Source organism: Anabrus simplex, chromosome 1 (assembly GCF_040414725.1).
Source record: "Anabrus simplex isolate iqAnaSimp1 chromosome 1, ASM4041472v1, whole genome shotgun sequence".
Classification (NCBI taxonomy): domain Eukaryota; kingdom Metazoa; phylum Arthropoda; class Insecta; order Orthoptera; family Tettigoniidae; genus Anabrus; species Anabrus simplex.
In genome coordinates, this window is record NC_090265.1 from 1,751,729,785 (window position 1) to 1,751,751,049 (window position 21,265).

Genomic DNA, 21,265 nt, shown 5'->3' on the forward strand with positions numbered 1-21,265 from the left:
TACTGTCACAATTAAGTAAAAAAATTAAAATTACGAAAGTGTACTATACTTTCTGAGAAAAAGGAACATGAATTTGAGACTTATTTCTGTGAATTTTTAAATCCGACTAATATTTGTAACTTATAACTTAATAGCTAAGAAGAAAATTGAACTAGATCATTGATACACTGTGTGATTCTTTGCCAGTTTATGATAAATAATAGGTTAAATTTTTAACCTAATACGTTCATAAATTCCAGAGAAATTTAACATTGAACAAAGGTATACATTTATGAGGGTTGCACACTTCCCAGGCCCCTTAATTTAAATTTCGGCTGATGTTTTATTTTGTGAATGATTTTGTTTATCATGTTTCTATTGTATCCATTATGCTCCGCTGTTTTGCGAATTATGTTCAGTTTCTTTTTCAATTCTTCTTGAGAGAGAGGTATGTTGAAAGCTCTGTAAATCATGCTTTTTTGTGTGCGTTCGGGTGAGTGGAATCAATTTTTATTGTGTTGGAGGTTTGTGTAGGTTACCTGTAGATTTTGTATGTTAAGTGGTCTTCAGTTTTAGTGACAGATAAGTCAAGATAGTTCAAAGTGTGATCTTTCTCGGTTTCCATAGTAAATTTTATATGTGGATCTATTTTGTTTAGCTGTTCAAGTATGTTGTTTTCGTTTGTGGACCTGCGGTCTATAACAACGAAGATGTCATCTACAAATCTGCACCAGAATGATATATTGTTAATTTTGCTAATTTCTGAGTGTTCTAAGTGGTCTATGTAGATCTCAGCTAGTATTCCTGAGGCTGGTGAACCCATGGGAAGGCCTTGCTGTTTGTAGATAGTGTTGTGGAATCTAAAGTAATTATTGTTTAGGGCAAATTCTAGTAAATTAATGAATTCTTCTATTTCGAGGATGCTTAGATTAGGTATGGTGTTTTTTTAAATTTGATTCTATTAGTCTAATCGTCTTCTGTGTGGGTATATTAGGGTACACGTTAATGATGTCATATGATGCTAGGATGTGGTGTTGTTCGATTTTCAGCCTTTTGGTGATGTTACAGAATTCTATTGAGTTTCGTACTGATTTCTTGGCTAAGAATGTGTAGTGTTTTTTGAGAAATGTTTGTATGAAGCATGATAATTTGTATGTCGGGCTAGATCTATAATTTATGATCGGCCTCATGGGTACATTATCTTTGTGGATCTTAGGGTAGGCTTTCGCAGTCGGCAGTTGTGGATTCATTATGGTTAGCTTCGTAGTCTCCTGCTCGTTAAGGAGAAAGTAGGTGTTTTTCAGTAATGTTTTTAGATGATTTTAGATAATATTGACACTATGTAAAATAAAGTATTGATTAGGTGGAGAACTCATCCTTCATACTTGGACCCACTGAAGGCCATAAGGATTTCAGGTTAAAAACTCCTTACCTGGATGACGGGAGTGGAGGACTGAGTTTTGGAGGAGAGAAATGATATTGAAACCAAGCATTTCTTAAGTATTTCTAATAATTATATTTTATTACATTTGTTTTTTAACATTAATTCCTGTACACATTTTCAACTTCACTATAAACAGTGGAAATGGCTGGTATTTAACTTATTTACCACAATATGCTAACAAATATTTACAAAAATAAAAATTCTCGTATCACATAGTCATTTTGTCGCGTGTAAAATCATATATACATACTTACAATAATGAGTCCCCGTTAAAATGAGAGTAAAAAAAAGTATTTACATTTTGTTCTCCCAATTCCTGCTCACATATCAGATGTACTCCATTTGTACGCTTCTTCTTCAGTTGCCTTCTTAGCATTTGCTGTTTCAAACCATTGTTTCTCGTAGCCACTAGATCGGTCTACACCATCCCATCTGTGACCAGGTCGAATTCCAAATCTGTTCGGTAAGAATGAGCCTTGATACTGGGGCTTTTCTGAAACAAAATATGAAAAAGGATTTAAATATAAAATACAACAAACCACACAAATATGCAAAGTAAAAATCATGCCCCAGCATTGCTCGGAATGAAGGAACTGAAAAAGAGCCAACAGCACCTCCTGGAGAAAATAAGGGAAAGAAGAAGACTGGCTTCACATTTTCTTCGTTTCTCATTACCAGTCTTCTGGGTTGGGTTGTGAATCAAGGACCTCCACAATTTTCTCTCTCTCCACCATTCCCTTCCTTCCTTCAATATTTCCTCTACTTTTTCTCCTCTCTTCTCTACAGGCTCTTTCATCGTATCCATCAACCTCTTTCTGGGCCTTCCCCGTTGTCTTCCCCCTATTGTCTTCTCCGTAAATACTTGTTTTGGAACTTTATCCTCTTCCATTCTCATCATGTATCCATATCATTTCAGCTCACTGGTCTCTATTAAGTTTTGCAGTTTATGGAATCCAATTCTTTCTCTGATTTTTATGTTCCTGATTTTATTCCTTCATGTCTTCCCAACGATTCTTTTAAGGAATTTAATCTTGGCTGCTTGGATTCTGCTTTCAGGTTTTGCTTTTTGTCCATGTGTCCGCCCATCGCACATGTCAAAATTGGTGTGTAATACACTGAGTACAGAATTTTCTTGCATTTCCCTGGAACGTCCTGGTTCCACACTATACCTCTCGCACACTGGTAAAATCCTTGGCTCGTTGTATACTCTTTCCAATTACTTTGTTTATTTTTGCCATTTTCGGTAAGTATACTCCCCAAATATTTGAAACTTTTCACAACTTCTGAAGGTCTTCCATTTACTTCATTATTCCATCTTCCTTCTCAATTACCTCTCATCATACTCCTGCCTTACTCTTCTCCACAATTATTTTCATTCCATATTCTTCTATCTCCTGATTCCATACAGTAGTTGTTCTTGTACTTCCATTCACCTTCTCCCCATATTACTCTCTTTGCTTCCCATTTTTTTTGTGCACTCCTGTGGATTTCATCCATGACTATAGAGAGGATAATACACTCTTTGTCAAAGTCATGTTTCTACACTGAATCAGTTCGTTTGTCCTATCTTAGGCTACAGGCTGATACTAGTTTCCACCCTCTCCTCACCTCATTATCCTCATCATCCCACATCCAGACGTGCAGGTAGCCCATGGGAGTCACATACGAAGACTTGCACCACGCAATTGAACATGTACTTGGACACTCCCAGTACTAAAAGCCATACGATAGGTAGGTAGGTAAGTATGTAGGTAAATCGTCACGCTACTTGCACACTTTTCATACACGGCTTTTATCATTTATACTTCCGCACCTACACTGTTTCATTAATTTGCATGCCATATTCATATTTCACAATAATAATAATAATAATAATAATCATAATAATAATAATAATAATAATGATTCACACAGCAAAAAGTTTTATTTTTATTTTTAGAATTTGCTTTACGTTGCACCAACACAGATAGGTCTTACGGCCCAGCGACTGCTGCTCAGCCCGAAGGCCTGCAGATTACGAGGTGTCGTGTGGTCAGCACGAAGAATCCTCACGGCTGTTATTCCTGGCTCTCTAGACCGGGGCCGCCATCTCACCGCCAGATAGTTCCTCAATTGTAATCACGTAGGTTGAGTGGACCTCGAACCAGCCGTCAGATACAGGTAAAATTCCCTGACCCGGCCGTGAATTGAACCCGGGGCCTCCGTGTAAGAGGCAGGCATGCTACCCCTACACCATGGGGCCGGCTCCTGCGTTATTGCGCACAAAGTGATATCCAAGACGATAACGCAGATTTCCACAGAATTATTCAGCTCACGGTCAGCCGAATTATTTACGATGTCTTAGTTGTCATCGCTAGACTCTTATCTTACTACTACGTTATAAGTGTCTGGGCACGGGATGAAAACGTTTACCCAAGCAGTCAAGATAATTATTATCCAATGGTATTAAAGTTTTATTTTATAAACTCATCAGTAATGTAATGTAAAATCATCAATAACTGGGAAGAAATATTAACCTAATTACCGTATGTTTAAAAAAAATTGAAAAAATGAATGTTTGTTACTGATGTCTCGGAACATGGTCAACGACAGTAGATCTACACCGCGCAAGCTAGAGTGATGTATGAAGACGTCCGTGCTCCAGTTTGCGAGCTTTGCGCAAGCGCACTAGTGTGTCGCAACCAACGAGCTCAATTGATAACAAATTGCTGCATGCTTCCTTGCTGCCTAACAGTACTGGCTGCTCTGGAATGGACAGATCACAGATGCATTTATTTGTTTGTGACCGACGTGATTACTGTAGACGTGTGCGTGAGAATATAAGTTTTTAATTTGTGTTTGGGGTGTTTGTAGAAATAATTTGTTTTAATAGTGAACAATTACGGAAAGTCATTTATACTGCAAAACATTAATGTGTGAAGCATTTATAAGCGATTATGGGTAAATATAGAAACCATTCTGCGGGCTTCAAGCTAAGTGTAATTGCTTTTGCTGAACAGCACGGGAACAGAGCTGCAGAAAGAAAATTTTCAGCGAGTGAAAAGTTGGTGCGTGACTGGCGGAAATTAAAAGACAAGCTAAAAAGCACACACCCTTCTAGACGTGTGTTTAGAGGTCCTAAAACAGGGAAGTTTCCTATAATTGACGAAGAAGTGTTTATGTACGTCAATGAAATATGAGCAATGGCTGCAGTGTATCATATGAAATGTTACAAATTAAGGGACGGGACGTAGCGTGCAAACACAACATAACTCAGTTTAAGGCGAGTCGTGGGTGGATTAAAGGGTTCACGCGACGGCACAATCTGTCAGTGCGAAGAAGAACAGCACTAAGCCAAAAGTTGCCTGCTGATTACACGGACAAGATTGTAAAATTTCACTGATTTGTCATACGTGTGCGCAAGGAAACTTTGTACTTGCTTTCTCAAATTGGTAATGCCGATCGGACTCCAATCTTTTTTGATATGCCTCACAACAGCACTATTGCGTTAAAAGGATCACGAAGTGTATTAATGAAAACCAGCGGTAGTGAGAAGTTGCAATGCACGGCAATGCTAGCCATTACAGCTGACGGAAGAAAGTTGCCGCCTTACATCATTTTCAAGAGGAAAAACAATGCCTAAGAACATACAGTTTCCCCGTGGAATTCATGTACGAGTGCAACCAAAGGGTTGGATGGACGTAGAACTCATGCTGGACTGGGTTAAAACTGTGTGGGATAGAAGACCCGGTGCACTACTAAAACAACCCCAGCTCTGCTTGTTTTAGATAGTTTCCGAGGTCACCTCGTGAACGAAGTGAAGCAACTTCTCAGTAAAAATAAGACACGACAGATAGTCATTCCTGGTGGCCTAACATCTGCTTTGCAGCCACTAGACGTATGTATTAATAAACCACTTACGTTGATTTTACAACGAGTGGATGATGAGCAGCGATCAGCAATTGACGCCCGCTGGAAATATCAGGCGTCCACCCTTGGACTTGTTATGCTCGTGGGTGATGAGTTGGGATTGTATACCACCTAAACTAGTCTCCAAGAGCTTCAAAAGGACTGGGATTTCGAATGCACTAGACGGATCCAAAGATGACGCAGTGTGGCAGAGAGACGAAGAATCTGATACTGGTATTAACAGCGGCGAGGACGGCGCATCAGGTACCGAAACCTACAATAGCGACACAGAAGATTTGGAAAAAATTGTGTACCGGTAAGTCCGTATTTCACAACAAAGCAATAATTTCTTGCAAGTGTAATATTTTAACTTTAATACTCAAATTAATGACAATTAACTTAATACGTTCATTTTTATTTTCAGGTTGGAAAAACGTTCGCCGAATTGTTGCGAATAAATATGAATTTTGTTTTAGACTATTTTAATTATTTTGATTATTTTGATGTATAAACGCGAGTATTACGTGCATCTTAAATTTGTATCAAATACAATTTAGTTACAAATAAATTTTTTGAGTAATACAAATACTGGCATTAAAAGTTCTTCATATAATGTTCGCACCCTACTATTTTTTCTAAAATTTTGGTATAAAAAGTGCGACGATTATGCCGGGAAATACGGTACTCCCTCAACAACAGCTCCTCCTACCCTTCTGCAACTACAAGCAGCAGCTTCAGACACACACGGAACAGTGCACGACGTGCTCTCGAATAGCACACACCAAGAGTCAACAACAACAGTAAGTACATGCACACCTATTCCCACGTTAAAAAGACATTCCAACTTGGCAGGCGCAAAATTTCTTACACTTCATTCTCTATTTTTACAGATACAAATACGTCCGACACAAAGTGAAGAAAGGAGCTTTCACGCTAATCATATAACATAGGATATATTAAAATTAAGTAATACGTAATGACATTTGACAAAATCAAATAACATAAAGACCAAGGGAAGCACGTCCTACGAATAACGATCTATTTATAATTTACACATCCTATTAAATTTTCTGGCAAAAACTATTTTTAACATGAACTGCAAGCACTGCATATAGATCGACGAAGTTCCACAACTACCGGACAACAACCTTGACCTCAACATAAATGTTCATATTACTTCAAGAAACTTATACCATTATACCATCAGTGGACGAATATGGCTGATCACATGTCATAACATAGTCACATAAGAACCATACGCCGCATGAATTTAATTGTGCTTCAAAATGTTTTATTCATCTAACGACAAGTTTTAATGTGGAACAGTGGACGTTTATAACTTAAGAACATTGTATATTTAACATGCATGCACATAGTGTAGTAATGTTTAAGTTTTAATTCTCATATCATTTAACGTAGATGATTGTTTAAGATAAGACGAAGAACATTTGCAAATTGATGTTTTACCCATACTATGCGACACGTTTAATTTAGGAATATTGTATATTTAACATACATCATCCATGTACATAATAGTAAGTTAAGTTTTAATTCTCATATCATTCAACGCAGACGATTGCTTAAGCTAGTACAAAGAATATTTGTAAATTGGCAATGTTTTACCCACACTATGTGACATTCTTACAGTGATGTTTTAATTACAAGTTACGTTGGTCAGCTGAAGATGACCTTCACAAGGTCGAAACCGGTACTATACAATAATAACATATAAATAAAGTATTGATTAGGTGGAAGTTTCAAAACTTCATATTTATCAAAATAAATACTGTATGTCAAATGGGTGAGAGCAGGTCTACTTTTGTTTATCGTTTAAATCCATTTCTATTTTCTTACAGGTACACTATCAGATTCTGTATTGATGTCGCGAGCATGGTTGATCCGTTGTGTATGATGACATGCATAAAAACTAATGTCCAATAACAAGTAAATGTGGGCGTGGGACCGCGACTCACCATGGACTGCCCGCTCAAACATCTGAAAGATTCTATTTGAACAATCCATTTAGTTTAGGCCTAGGCAGACCGGCGGCTACGTGTGGAAGCGGATCGAACCCACGCCATCTGAAAGAGGCCTCACGAACATAAAACTAAGTACCAACACCACACATCAGATGCTAAGAGAATATAACTGGCTTGGGACTGACGCCCCTTGCAGCTGTTGGCCGACATGCAATCGCGCTCTGCAGCAGTGAAGTGAAGTTCTCTATCAAATCCTTACCCAGGCCAGTTGTCGCTGGCCTGTCGTGCGCGCAACGTGGCCGGGAACAATAATTTAAATTGCTTATGGTGGGAGTTACGAACGTACTAAAGAGTGACGTAAATGTGCTATCCAGGTTTCTTTAGCATGTATTTAATAGAACACGTCCTGAGACTGGAATAATGGCGTAATAACCAGGGAAATGCACTAGAGAAGGACATCTTAACCAGTTTCGACTGTATGTAACTGCAGGGCATCTAATGGATGGCAGTGCCAAATATCTTAAAAGGACTACAGTAGAACCTCTATTATACGTTCCCGGAAACTACGTTTTCCCGTATTATTCGTTCAAATTACGTGGTCCCGCGAGCATCCTAATTAAATCATGTTGTAAAAATTTCGCATTATCCGTTCCTCAAAGAAACTATTTCCCGGGTCAACCTTCCAGAAATTTCAGTCCCTTCAACGCTAAATCCTCGATCACGCATTTTCCAAGAAACTGTATCTTACAAAAGGACGGCTACAGCACGGATCTTGGTGTTGACGTCTCGTCGTTGTGGTAATTTGAAGAAGTACCGGTACCGTACTGGAAAAGCAATGGGCGGTGAACTTGCATAAGGGATCATCTTAGCATCGCATTCGGAAATCATAAAGCAGGGAGTGCCCTCGACAACTGGAAGGAGCAGCGCGCATTTCGACAGCTCTATTTGAAGACAGAACGAGTTTCGTCAAACGTTCGTACTTGCAAAAAGGTCTACATTATGTCCTGGGTTAGATGATTATTTTTTTTACTTTTTTCGAGTGTGTCGCCGAACAGGTTTCCGGTATTTCCATCAGGGCACCGTATAGTCACTGGGCTTTCAGGCAGGAATCAAAACTGCTCCTTAAGTAACACAAATTTAGTATTTTATCGAGACCAGAACAGAGCCCGCCTGGTGGCCATGATCGTTAAGGCGCTGAAGTCTAAAACGGTCTAACACCGAGGTTAGCCGGTTCGAGTCCCGTTGGTCGAAAAAAATTTTCACCATCAGAATGTTGGCCGGCAGGGTAGGGGAGGTGGTGGTATACAATTTCTAATCACTAGATTGCGTGCCAAAAGCCTGGATTAAATTCTAAACCTCTCCGCAGTGCTCATATGGAGTGAGGGCATATGACGCTGTTGATGGTGATTCGTCCGTCGGATGGGGACGTTAAGCCTTGAGCAGACCCCTTGGTGCTATTCGACAGGAGTAGGCTATGTGCCGGCACCGGGTTTCACCCTCTCCCTACTATCATATATCACGTCATTCATTTCATCTCTCATTAACTCCTCTGATGAGGTTGACGTCAGGAAGGGCATCCGGTCATAAAAAACCGCCACGACAAATTCATCTCACCTCATACCCGACCCCGTAGGGAAACGGGACAAGGGCTGGGCTGGACAAACATCGAGACCAGAACAGATGTTGCACCTTACATACGTACATAAAGCTACAGGAGGTTTTGGGATTGCCTATTACTGTTTTGGTCCTAATATAAGCCTGGGAATTTCACGTTTTTGTGTTAAAATGTTATGAAAGCCACAGTCATTTTATTTGCGCACGTTACATTTAAAAACTTTGTATTTTGTATTTTTTCTCTTTCCACTTTGATTGTGATTAGCGACGGGCAGAACTAAATATAATGCATTCGAGAACTTGAGAATTGTTACTTTCGAAACCATATTCTCGTGTTCAACATAACCTTTAAAAATCGATGCAGCCTAGGCCTATTTTTTTTTTTTTGCTAGGGGCTTTACGTCGCACCGACACAGATAGGTCTTATGGCGACGATGGGATAGGAAAGGCCTAGAAATTGGAAGGAAGCGGCCGTGGCCTTAATTAAGGTACAGCCCCAGCATTTGCCTGGTGTGAAAATGGGAAACCACGGAAAACCATTTTCAGGGCTGCCGATAGTGGGATTCGAACCTACTATCTCCCGGATGCAAGCTCACAGCCGCGCGCCTCTACACGCGCGGCCAACTCGCCCGGTAGGCCTAATTTACGCGGTACAAGATTTCCATAACTGACTAAGATCAGTATACCGGTGACCAAATTACAATGGAAGATTTTGCCATCATGTTGGACTCTCTTGTATTGAATGTGCTTTATTTTATTAGATTAGAGAATGAAAAAAAAAAAAAACTGCTTGTGGTCAATTGTTGTTTGGCTTCGCGTTACAGGTATTAGATTTTTCGAATAGTTTGGCTGATCAAAGTTACTGAACTGAAAGAAGTTTTCAGAGGAAACTGACGAAGATTCCCCGGTAAAACTGAATGGTTCGAGATTTTTAAAGTCGCGTACCAGTAATTAACGTTTGAAGCCAGCCCCGCGGTCTAAATCGCCTGCCTCTCACCCGGACGGCCAGAATTCGATTACTGGCCAGGTCAGGCATTTTTACCTGAATATGAGGGCTGGTTCCAAGTTCACTCATTCTACGATTACCTTTAACTGAGGAGCTATTTAATGGTGATTCCAGTCTAGAGAGCCAGGAAAAACGGCCGAGAGGATTCGTCACATTAACCATGCGTTACCTTGTATCTGCAGGCCTTCAGGCTGAGGGCGGTCGCTTGGTAGGCGGAAGGCCCATTGGGGCTGTCGTTTGGTTTGGTTTGGTTCAGGGGCGTTTGTAAGATTATTGGTATACATATTTCATTTTTGTGATGTTTAGCCAAATTGTTGATGGTTCATTCGTTCCCGGATTTCCCGTTTTCCCGTGTGGTATGTTTTTTTTTGTAGGCCCTCGAAAAACGGAGAATCGAGGTTCCACTGTATAGCCTTGATGATGTTTTTAATTGAGATGAAGCAGGACTATTTTTTCAGCTTCTTCCTGATAAAACATACACGTTCAAGGGTGAGAAATTCCATGGGGGTAAACTCAGTAAAGAGAGACTAATAGTGCTATTATGCTGCAACAAGAGTGGTACGAAGTGGTACGCTGCTCATAATAGGGAAGTGGAAGAATCCGCGTAGTTTCAAGAATGTACGTACCCTTTCATGCCAGCTCACGGCAAATACTAATGCTTGGATGACGTCATCAATTTCTGAGAACTTCTTGTAATCACTTGATGCCAGAATGGGACTGCAGCAGGGGCAAATCGTATTGTTCATTGACTGATGCGCTGCGCACCCAACTGATACATCTCATTTGAGAAATTTACATGTAGTGTTTCTTCCAACCAATTGTACAAACCATCTCCAACCACTGGACCAACGCATCATCCGGTACGCGAAGCAGAAATATCGAAAGATGCTCGTACAGAAGAGGTTGGCTTTCCTGGAAACGACTTCACGTAAAATCTCAACTGTGGAGGACATGCATGTCTTGAAATGTGCTTGGGAATCTGTAAACAAGACCACAATTTGAAACTTTCTGCAAAGTGGGCGTTGTTCGTTCAGCCACTGATGATGTTTCAATGGAAATAATGGAAAGCACTGATTATATGGTTCAAGAATGTAACAAGCTTAGGACAGATGAAGAAGAAGCGAATTTTGCCACATATGCTGAATGTGATGACAATATCGACACCTGCGAAGTGCAGATGGTAGACGAAATTTATGAACAGGTGATATGTGATAAAAACAGTAACGAGCAGAGGATGAAAATGAAACCTATGAGACCTGCACAGCCGTACCAAAGCATTTGGCAGCAATAGAAGCTATGAACATAGAGTGACGTTACGTGTCAAGATTTGTTGTGGATGATAGTGTAATGAATTACGCTACCAAACTCGACACTCTGTATATAATTTGGAACGAAAGAAGCAACAGTCTACTTTAGATGTGTAAGTTACTCTGTGTACTTTTAAACATGCGTTTCTTTATTCTGAATCAAATTCTTGACAACTTATGTGCATTTTAATTTTTTTTATGCAAATACTGACGTGTAGAGTTTATGTTTCTAAGAACTTTTTCCTTGATGTTTTACTATGTTGGTGTTTTTAAAATGTTCAATTTCTTTATTCATTTAATCAGAGGTGTCAACCTATGAAGTGCGTTATCAGTAATCCCCACCCCATCAGAAAATGGAGTCAAACCCAAAGCATGCTTCTCCCCTCTCGATAATTACACCCTGTTTGCGCTTCCTGACAACAATCCATTCTTACTTACAGCAGAAGTCCGCTATAGCGAGTACGGCATATAACGATAACCCCGTTATAAGATAACTTTTGTCCGTCCCCTCGAAATTCCTATATTAAACTGTGTATTATCCTTCGGTTACAGCGAGAACCCTATCACTGACACATCCGTTATTACGAGCGATTATGCACGCTCGATTTTTTCTGTTGCCAATATTTATGCACCCAGTCATTATACTGCATGCGATCAATCATTTTTGGTACCGTATCGTTTTCTCGCTATGCCCACCAGCGAGCTCTCTCGCCGACATTCGAAGGCAATGTCGGAGTCGATTAGTAATAACAGTCGACTGCTCTTCCGCGAGGAGAATGAAAGAGAACATATTTTAGTAATGAATGCGTAAATAACGTGTCCAATAGCCGCTGTTAACTCGTTAAAGATAAACACTGAATAAACGATTGCTTAATTTTAATGCTAAATACCGCAATTAAGTAAGAATGAGATAGGCCTACACCTCAAGATATGGCAGAGTGCGTCATTAATTACGAGGTTCGTTTATATTTTCTCGCGTCCGTTAAATTACGGAAAGGCTATTATCATGTAAATTTATAGCGAGAAGGTTATAATTTCTCTACTTCCGCTTGAAGTATGTTTTCATCATATATATATAGTACAGATAAAGTTAGGATATGTGATGCTATTTGAATAACAAAACTGAAATGTTTGCCACAAAATGCGATCGATCATCTTCGGTACAGTATAGTTTTAGTGCTATGTGCATTTGCGAGCTTTCTCGTCAACATTCGAAGGCGATATTGGAGTCGATTAGTGTTGTATACAAGGAACTTGGTATACAGTAACACAACATAAAGTTTATTGCTTCAATAGCTTTATACAGTATTTACAAGAAATATAATGAAACTTGTCTTGAAGCTTGACTGACTGCACGCAGTTAATGTTGTTATTAAATGCTAGACTGAAAGTCTGTGGCACGAATATATATTTACAAAGAGAGAGTCCTATGTACACATTCACACCTATCTTGAGGAGATAGTCTATTTCACTGGGAAATGTCCTTAGATAGTTGAAAACTATCTGTTGAGGGATAACAAGTGTAACTTGTAGGGAGAGTCGCGTTAGTATAATGCTAGTATTGGACTTAGACCTGCAAGGAACTTGCATCAATATCTTAATTCGCAGAATGCTAAGATAGTCGTCGGAGCACTGGTGAGGACTTGAGAGTGTAGCAGAATGCTTGACTCTGGGCTCGATGCGGCTACGGGAATCAGGGAAGATGAGGCAATGTCCGGAGGTGAGACCTCACAACCAGCAATCTGTCCACCTGTTCAAGACACATTTTTAAGAGGAATGCCTCCGTGTTTGACTTGCGGTGTGGTCTGGTCGTTGGACACTGGGTTAGTCCTTGGTAAGGCGGGGAATGTGGCTCCTTATATAGCGCTGGCTGACGTCACCGATGAGCATGCCAGGCGCAGCGCAGTCCTCTCGTAGGCTCTGGAAACATCGGTGATGCAGCGGGTTGCGGAGCTTGTAGGCGCAGAACTTGAGCGCAGAGGACACACACAACAATTAGTAATACCCGTCGAGTGCTATTCTCAAAAGAAAATTCGAAATGAAAGAGGATAAGACGTTTTCGTAATAAATGCATAAATAACGAGGCCCATAGCAGTTGTTAACTCGTTAAAAATAAAGGATGAAGTAAACGATCTCTTAATTTTAATGGTATACCGTACACTGAAATTAAGTAAGAAAGTGATACACTGCAAGATATGACAGGGTACCTTTTTTTTTTTTTTGCTATTTGCTTAACGTCGCACCGACACAGATATGTCTTATGGCGACGATGGGATAGGAAAGGCCTAGGAAGTGGTAGGAAGCGGCCGTGGCCTTAATTAAGGTACAGCCCCGGCATTTGCCTGGTGTGAAAATGGGAAACCACGGAAAACCATCTTCAAGGCTGCTGAGAGTGGGGCTCGAACCCACTATCTCCTGATTACTGGATACTGGCCGCACTTAAGCGACTGCAGCTATCAAGCTCGGTAAACAGGGTACTATCACTGATTTCAGAGGATAGTTTATATTTTCTCGTGACTAGTTAAATTTCGGAAAGCTATTCCCATGTCAATTTTAGGGAGGAGGTTATCACTTCTCTAGATGCGTTTCAAATAGGTTTCCAAGATACATATACGGTTAGGTTAGGTTATGCCGGCTGAAAAAGAAAACTGAAATGTTTGCCACAGAAACCTCTGGAGTGATACCGTATTTCTTCGAATCCAAGACGACGTTTTCTTCTCAGAACCTCGTATGAAAAATCAAGGGTCGTTTTGCATTCGCGTCCTGATAGAAATGAACACCACTGGCAACTACCGCAGTAACTACGCTGTTTGTTTTCACCCCCGCGGGAGCGCGCACACAAAACTCGTTGACAAAGGACCACCTCTTTATCATAGGCCTACATCGCTAGCCACAGCGACCGGTCGTACAGCCCCTATGTGTAACGTCACTGGATCTCGGAAAATAGTGAAGAGAGAATGACATTCTATTATCCTCTACAAAAATGTTTCTCAAATCTGCAGAATGGCATCAAGACATGCGAGCCTTTAAATTCTTAGAAAGGCCACGGCTATCAGTAACAGAGTACCTGGCGCTTAGTAAAATTTAAGTTTTATAGACAGCAGGAATATTTTCGTGATGGAGCGTTGTATTGTAAAGGTATGTGGAACAGGTATTGCCGGAAAATTTTCAACGGGTTCTCGTCGATGTTATGATGTCAATTTTAAGTTAATGGCTATTAAACACTCGGAAATGTATAATAATTGTGCAGCCGCAAGAAAATACGGCATAGGCCTAATTAAAGCCCATATTCGGCGTTACCGTGAAGACAAATATAGCTTAAAAATGTGTACTGCACAAAAAATGCATGCAGTAGGCCGCAATTGCCATACCATGGCGCAATAAACTTGTTTGTTGACTTTCAAAGTCCGCGATTAAGACCTATACATCGCTAGCCGCTGAAGTTGGCTGAATCTGGCAAACAAGACGTGCGTGTAGCAGCAGCCAATTATATCTGACGCTGAGTGAAAGTAACAGTTTTATAGTAAGCAAGAATATTTTCCTGGTGGATCGTCGTATTGTAGAGACGCGTAGAATGTGTATTGCCGGCAAATTTTCAACGAGTTCCCTTTGATATTATGATGCCAATTTTAAGTTAATGGTTATTAAATCCGCTGAAATAAAGCATAACTGTACAGCCTCAAAAAATACGGCATAACTAAAGCCAACGTTCGGCGTCTACAGTCTAAAAATGCGTACTGTATAAGAAAAGACATTCATATGATTTTACAAAGCACTTTTTAAATCTGATTATTTTTTTTGAAGGAAAAAGTGGGTGTCATCTTGGATTCGGAGAAATACGGTAATATTTATTTTTTAGAATGAAATTAAACACACACTTTCATGTAGTATCGGATCTCGAAAAACAACAAACAAGTGAGCCGCAGTGTGGATATAATCCGCGAAAAATCAAATTTTGAACAAACTGATAGCCATTTCATACTGAACTTAATGTGCACGGGGTTTTTCCCTACCTTTACAAAAAATCGGATATAACGACAATCCGCTATAGCGAGTAAATTTTTCGCTATTATGAATTCTCGCTATAACGGACTTCTACTGTATATCATATTTTATATATTAAGGAGCTATTGAATGGTGAGATGTCGGCTCCAGTCTAGAGAGCCCGTAATAACGGCCGAGAGGATTCGTCACACTGGCCATGCGTCACCTCGTATTCTGCAGGCCTTCAGACTGAGGACGGTCGCCTGGTAGGCATTCTACTGTAGGAGTATGTAAATACGTCATGCAAACATACATTTCTAGAGTGCGGTACGGTAAGGTTCATTTTCTTTTAAACACACACATAGGAAAACGAACACAATGAAAATTGTTCTGATGGACTGCATCTCCATAATATATGTGACTGGGAGATGTGACTAGTCTTAAGGAAAATTATGAACAGGAAGAGCACTATCAAATATGCGGTATTGCTCGCGCAGCGACAAGCTGCTTTTCAGAGTAGGTTGTCTTGAAGCATCCTTCCCCCTGTGATGACATTTTCCTCTTTTCAACTACAGTGGAACCTCGATTCTCCGTTTTTTGAGTGACCACGGAAAAAAAACGTACGGGAAAACTGAAAATCCGGGAACGAATGAACCATCAACAATTTGGCTAACGTCACAAAAGTGAAATATGTATTGTAACCGTACGTATGTACGATCCCCGAATTTTTAGATTAGGAAATTTTCGTATATAGTTTGTATGTTAAAATCATGTAATTTTGTTTATTGTGAATGTAAAAACGTAATATTATAAGAAGAATGTGTAGTTAGGGAATATTGCATATGTGCATCATTATATTTTGTATAAATTTCCGTTTGGGTAAGAGTCTGTATATATGGCCTAGCCGTAAGGATTGTGCAACCGGGAAAACTGCGACTATATCGGGAAGGACGGTTGAGGTCAGTTAAATGTGTTGCAACATAAGTGGCTTGGAAACACGGGGTACGGCAGGTAGTATAGGCTGAAGAATTGGAGTGGATCAATGTGGATGTACGTGAGTGGACGTTCGATGTCACATCAGACGCACGATAGCCAATACGAGGGCTTTGTTTTAAGCGAGGCTGGGTTGACTGAGTGACGCGTCAAGAAGTGCCTGTGAGAGCGTTGCTACCAGTAAACTTTCCAGGACGCTATAATCACGTGTAGCAAGCCTATATAAGCAGGTACGCGTGTGCGGCAAGTCATTCTAATGCTGTTTCTGACTCTGATTCGGATTGTGTTTCTGTCTCTGATTCTGTGTGCTTCTCACTCGGACCGGCGCGCGGGAGCTACTTTGCGCATAGTCCTAGGCAATGTTGTATTGTTCTTGAGTATCGTTTTCGGAGTGAGCACGCTATATGTTGCTGATGCTAATGAGTTTCTGGTGGCTGTTAGGTCAAAGACGCTACTTAAGTGTTTATTTGTAACTCCAACTCTGTATAGTTGGACTACAATTCTTCTATGAGATTATGTACAGTGGATGTGATGATGCGTACAGAATCGAGATTCGGTAGTGGATGTGTGAAATCGTCGGCCGAGTATCCAGTTTCAGCTGCAGAAACCTGAGGCGTTACACCAACCTGTGCGGCAGTTGGGAAGGACTCAAGATGTCGATGAAGTGTGTAAATAAGGTTAGGGATGCTCTTCGCAAAGGAGGTTGCATCCGTACGTAGAGAAAGTCGTCTTACTTTTTTTTACCAGAATACGATTTTGATCTGCAACAGTAGAGTGCAGTGCGACTCTTACCTGAAGGTATGATAAATGTAAATAGTGAAAATAATTTTATGGTGGTTTGTAGACGTTTGTAATTTGCCTTCATAAGCGGCAAACATGAGTTGGTCTCGTTAAATGATTTTTTAAATTGGTGTTTTTTAGTGGTTTGTAATTTGCCTTGTAAACGGCAAACATAAGTTGGTCTCATCAAATGATTTATTTTTGTATGTGGTTTTCAGTGGTCTGTAAAGTTGCCCTTTGTTAACGGCGAACAGGTGTTGGTCTCATCAAGTGATGGTTATTGAGGTAATTTATATATTTTTATTTATTTTGGGAGTAACGTCATGGAAGGAAACTTGCAGTGAATCTTTTATCAGTAGAGTATGGATGAACCTGGCTTGCTACCCAAATCTAATTTCAGGGGTAAACAGGTAAGGTTATAAAGTAAGCCTGGAGCTTTGTCAGCCTGATGACCGTCGCCTTGGGAGAGGGAGTTACTCATTGCTCTACATAGTTATATATTTCTGTAATTGTTTTACAGGTGGCGCCCATTGTCTTGGTATTTATACTTATTTCACTCACCGTTAATTCATTTCATATTTTCTATAGATTATTTTGTTATATATATATATATATACTGTTTATTATTTTTTGGATGTTACAGTATACTTATAATCTTACAAGGACCCCTAAACCACACCAAACTACAGCCCCAATGGGCCTTCCGCCTACCAAGCGACCGTCCTTGGTCTGAAGGCCTGCAGAATATGAGGTGACGCACGGTCAGTGTGACGAATCATCTCGGCCATTATTCCGGGCTCTCTAGATTGGGGCCGACATCTCACCATTCAATAGCTCCTCAATTAAAGGTAATTGTAGAATGAGTGAATCTGGAACCAGCCGTCATATCGAGGTAAAAATGCCTGACCTGCCCGGTAATTAAACCTGGGCCCTCTGGGTGAGAGGCAGGCAAGTTAGACCACGAGGCCGGCTTCATTGCCGGTACGCGACTTAAAAATCTCGAAACTTTACATTCAGTTTTACAGGGAAACTTCGTCAGTTTTGTTCTGAAAACTTCTTTCAGTTCAGCAACTTTGATCAGCCAGAGTCAAACTCTTCAAAAATGTCAAGCCAAACAACAATCGACCACAAGTAGTTTTTAATTCTCTAATCTAATAAAATAAAGCACATTAGATACAAAAGCGCCCAACATGATGGCGAAATCCTCTTTTTTATCTTCCATTGTAATTTGGTCACCGGTATACTGTTCGTAGTCAGTTTACAGAAATCTTGTACCACGTAAATGAGGCCTACATCGGCTTTTTAAGGTTATGATGAACTTGAGAATATGGATTCAAATTGTTTCAAATGTATCGATCTTAAAGTTCTTGAATGCATTAAATTCAATTCTGCCCGTCACTAATCACAATCAAATTGGAAAGAGAGAAAATTTCATTAACACTTCCGAAATTACAATTATTCGTGACCTTGAGCTCAGCTGGAAAGCACGCTCGTTGCACAAGTCGGTACGAGTGTGAAATGATACAAAGCTTTAAATATAACGTGCGCAAATAAAATGACTGCAGTTTTTACAATATTTTAACACAAAAACATGAAATTTCCAGTCTTATATTGGGACAAAAATAGTAATAGGCAATCCCAAAACCTCCCATGACTTTATGTATGTAAGATACAACATCTGTTCTGGTCTCGGTAACATAATCGTGTATGAAAAAATTAAAATACTACTGTAAATTTGTGTCACTTAAGAAGGAGCAGTTTCGATTCCTGCCTGAAAGCCCAGTAACTATACAGTGCCCTGAGGGAAATGCCAACAACCTGTTCAGCGATACACTCGAAAAAAGTAAAAAAATAAACATATAACCCTGGACATAATGTAGACGTTTTGCAAATACGAACATTTGACGAAATTCGTTTTGTCTTCAAGTAGAGCTGTCGAAATGCACTCTGTCTCCTTCCAATTGTTGTGGACACTCTCTGCTTTATGATTTCCATGGATTCTCTATACAATACCACCCGAATGTGATGCTAAGATGATCGCTTATGCAAGTTCGCCGCCGATCGCTTTTCCAGTACAGTACTTCCTCAAATTACTGCAATGATGAGACGTTAACACCAAGATCCGTAAGTATGTCGTAGCCATCCTTTGGTGAGTAGCAGTTTCTTGAAAAGCGTGATAGAGGATTTAGCGTTGATGGAACTGAAATTTCTGGACGGTTGATGCGGGAAATCGTTTCTTCGAGGAATGGATAATGCGGGATTTTTACAACGTGACTTAATTAGGGTCCTCGTGGGACCAAGTAATTTGAACGAATAATATGGGAAAACGTAGTTTCCGGGAATGTATAATGGAGGTTCTACTGTATATGCTATTCCAGTGTAGATTTGCTTAATGTAGGCCTCAAATGTCTGACTTTTCCTATCAACACTGAAAACTCTTTCTGTGGGAGAGTTACTGTTAGGTATACTTAATACTGCAAATACAACATTATTGAAGGTTTTATAGTGGAGTAGGGGTCCTTCATTTACAATTAATTTCACAATGCTCATGGGTAGCAAGAGGAAATGATGCTGACCAAGTATAGTTGCCAACTCACAAGCACTGAAACCAGGAGGGTTGAGCAGTAATGTTCAAAACATTTTTTTTCCCGCAGAAAATTATTTTTTCACGATAATGTAGTTTTCCGTAATAATTTCTCCTTTGTAATGCCGTAATCGTGAGATGAAATACGTACTAGTTCACACCTCAGTTTAATTCATTATAATTTTAAACACCTGTTTCTGTGTAAACTTAAAGAGCTTCCTAGTCTGTCAAACACACAATTTCAAGATAAATATTACACTATAACATACATGTACAAACACATTATTAAACTAGGAATAAAATATACACTATTAAACAAAGAATGGCATGTTTTGTTCTTAAAAGAACATCATGAGATTCTATCAAGTCACACTCATATTTGGAAATATTTATGTTTATTTCTACCCAAACGTCTATGAATGAAGCCCTCTTTTGTCACCATTCTAGCATACAATGTGAGGACCGAAATATAACAAAGAATTGTACCATAAGATAAAAGAGAGGAAGAGAAGAGCACAATTCTATGGACGAGGACGGATAGGAAATGGCTGACAAAACTAATCTTCGAGTTCTTCAGAAAATGGAAGACAGATTCAAAATGGTTTCAAGAACTGAAAACTGACTTGATCAAGATTGGGGTGCAAGAAGATGACAACATCGAAAAAAGTAAAAAAATAAACATATAACCCTGGACATAATGTAGACATTTTGCAAGTACGAAAATTTGACGAAATTCGTTTCTTGGCAGACCAAGATTCAGACAACAAATCAAGGAGTTCAGAGGTTTCAGGAGATAGGGGAGGAGCTTGCAAAGATCATAGACAGAAGAAAAATACGAGAAAGAATGAACAGATAACTACAGAAAGAGAAGCAAAACATAAAGTAAAGACTATCAAGCTTAGTCCACAGATGGCTGAAACTGAAAAAGATGAACTAAATGTTGAGACATTTTCTAGTCTCCCTAAACATCCCCTAAAAATGGCAGTCAGCTATCAATTATGACATATAAAGCAACATGAGTAAATACGAGTAACAGATTCAGTTATGCTTACTCTTTGAAGAAGGTTCAGAGGTTTTACTACGGATATAATCCAGCATTGGGTCTCCTTCTCTCTCTTGTTCTCGGAGATGCTGGTCTAGGTCAGTATCATCTGCATAACGTGCTAAAGGTTTTGTCATTTCATACATGTCTTCCTGCAGCCTCTGGGCTTGTTCTTCTACTTGCTTCAATCTAGATAAAAGAAACCAAAACTTTGATAGAGCATCAATACAAATTAATATTTTCAACACTGCTGCAAATTAGAGCTAGATCATTCTCTGAGCAAAAGCAGTCCTGGTTAATTCATAAATTTAATATTTCTCACAATGTTTAGTCTACAGTATAGTTGTCTATTATGAAGACACTCTAATAGTGTGTTCAGTTTTAAGGCCCGTATTCACCAACGTAAGTAAAAGCTTTTATCTTAAACCAAGATAACAGTTAAATTTGTATTCACCAACAACATTATCTCGGATAACGGGTATTATCTCAGTTTAAAATTTTACCGTTGGCCGGTAAAAAGGGAACTCTAAGCCTTCCAAGATGGCAGCTCGTAGATGGCTGGAATATCTAACTGAAAGAGAAAATCACAGTGACAAGTAACATGACCAAGATTATGCAATTAATAAACATTCTAGGCCTGGAATTCCCAAAACAAAGGTAGGCTT

At 39.6% G+C, this 21,265-nt stretch overlaps 1 protein-coding gene across 3 annotated transcripts in view; it reads right to left on the reverse strand.

Annotated features, from left to right (window-relative positions):
* Positions 1-1,477: 1,477 nt before the first annotated feature.
* The window catches only part of LOC136858750 (BUD13 homolog), a 59,463-nt gene continuing 39,675 nt past the window's right edge, over positions 1,478-21,265 (reverse strand). For 2 of the 3 annotated variants that reach the window (XM_067138512.2, XM_067138514.2), the window contains 2 exons: positions 20,611-20,789; positions 10,545-10,889 (listed from right to left, as the gene is read on the reverse strand). In XM_067138512.2, coding sequence (XP_066994613.2) covers positions 10,690-10,889; positions 20,611-20,789 — 379 coding nt within the window. In that variant the 3' untranslated portion in view covers positions 10,545-10,689. Of the gene's footprint in view, positions 1,917-10,544; positions 10,890-20,610; positions 20,790-21,265 lie in introns of those variants that run through there. The other variant, XM_067138513.2, reaches the window with a different exon arrangement.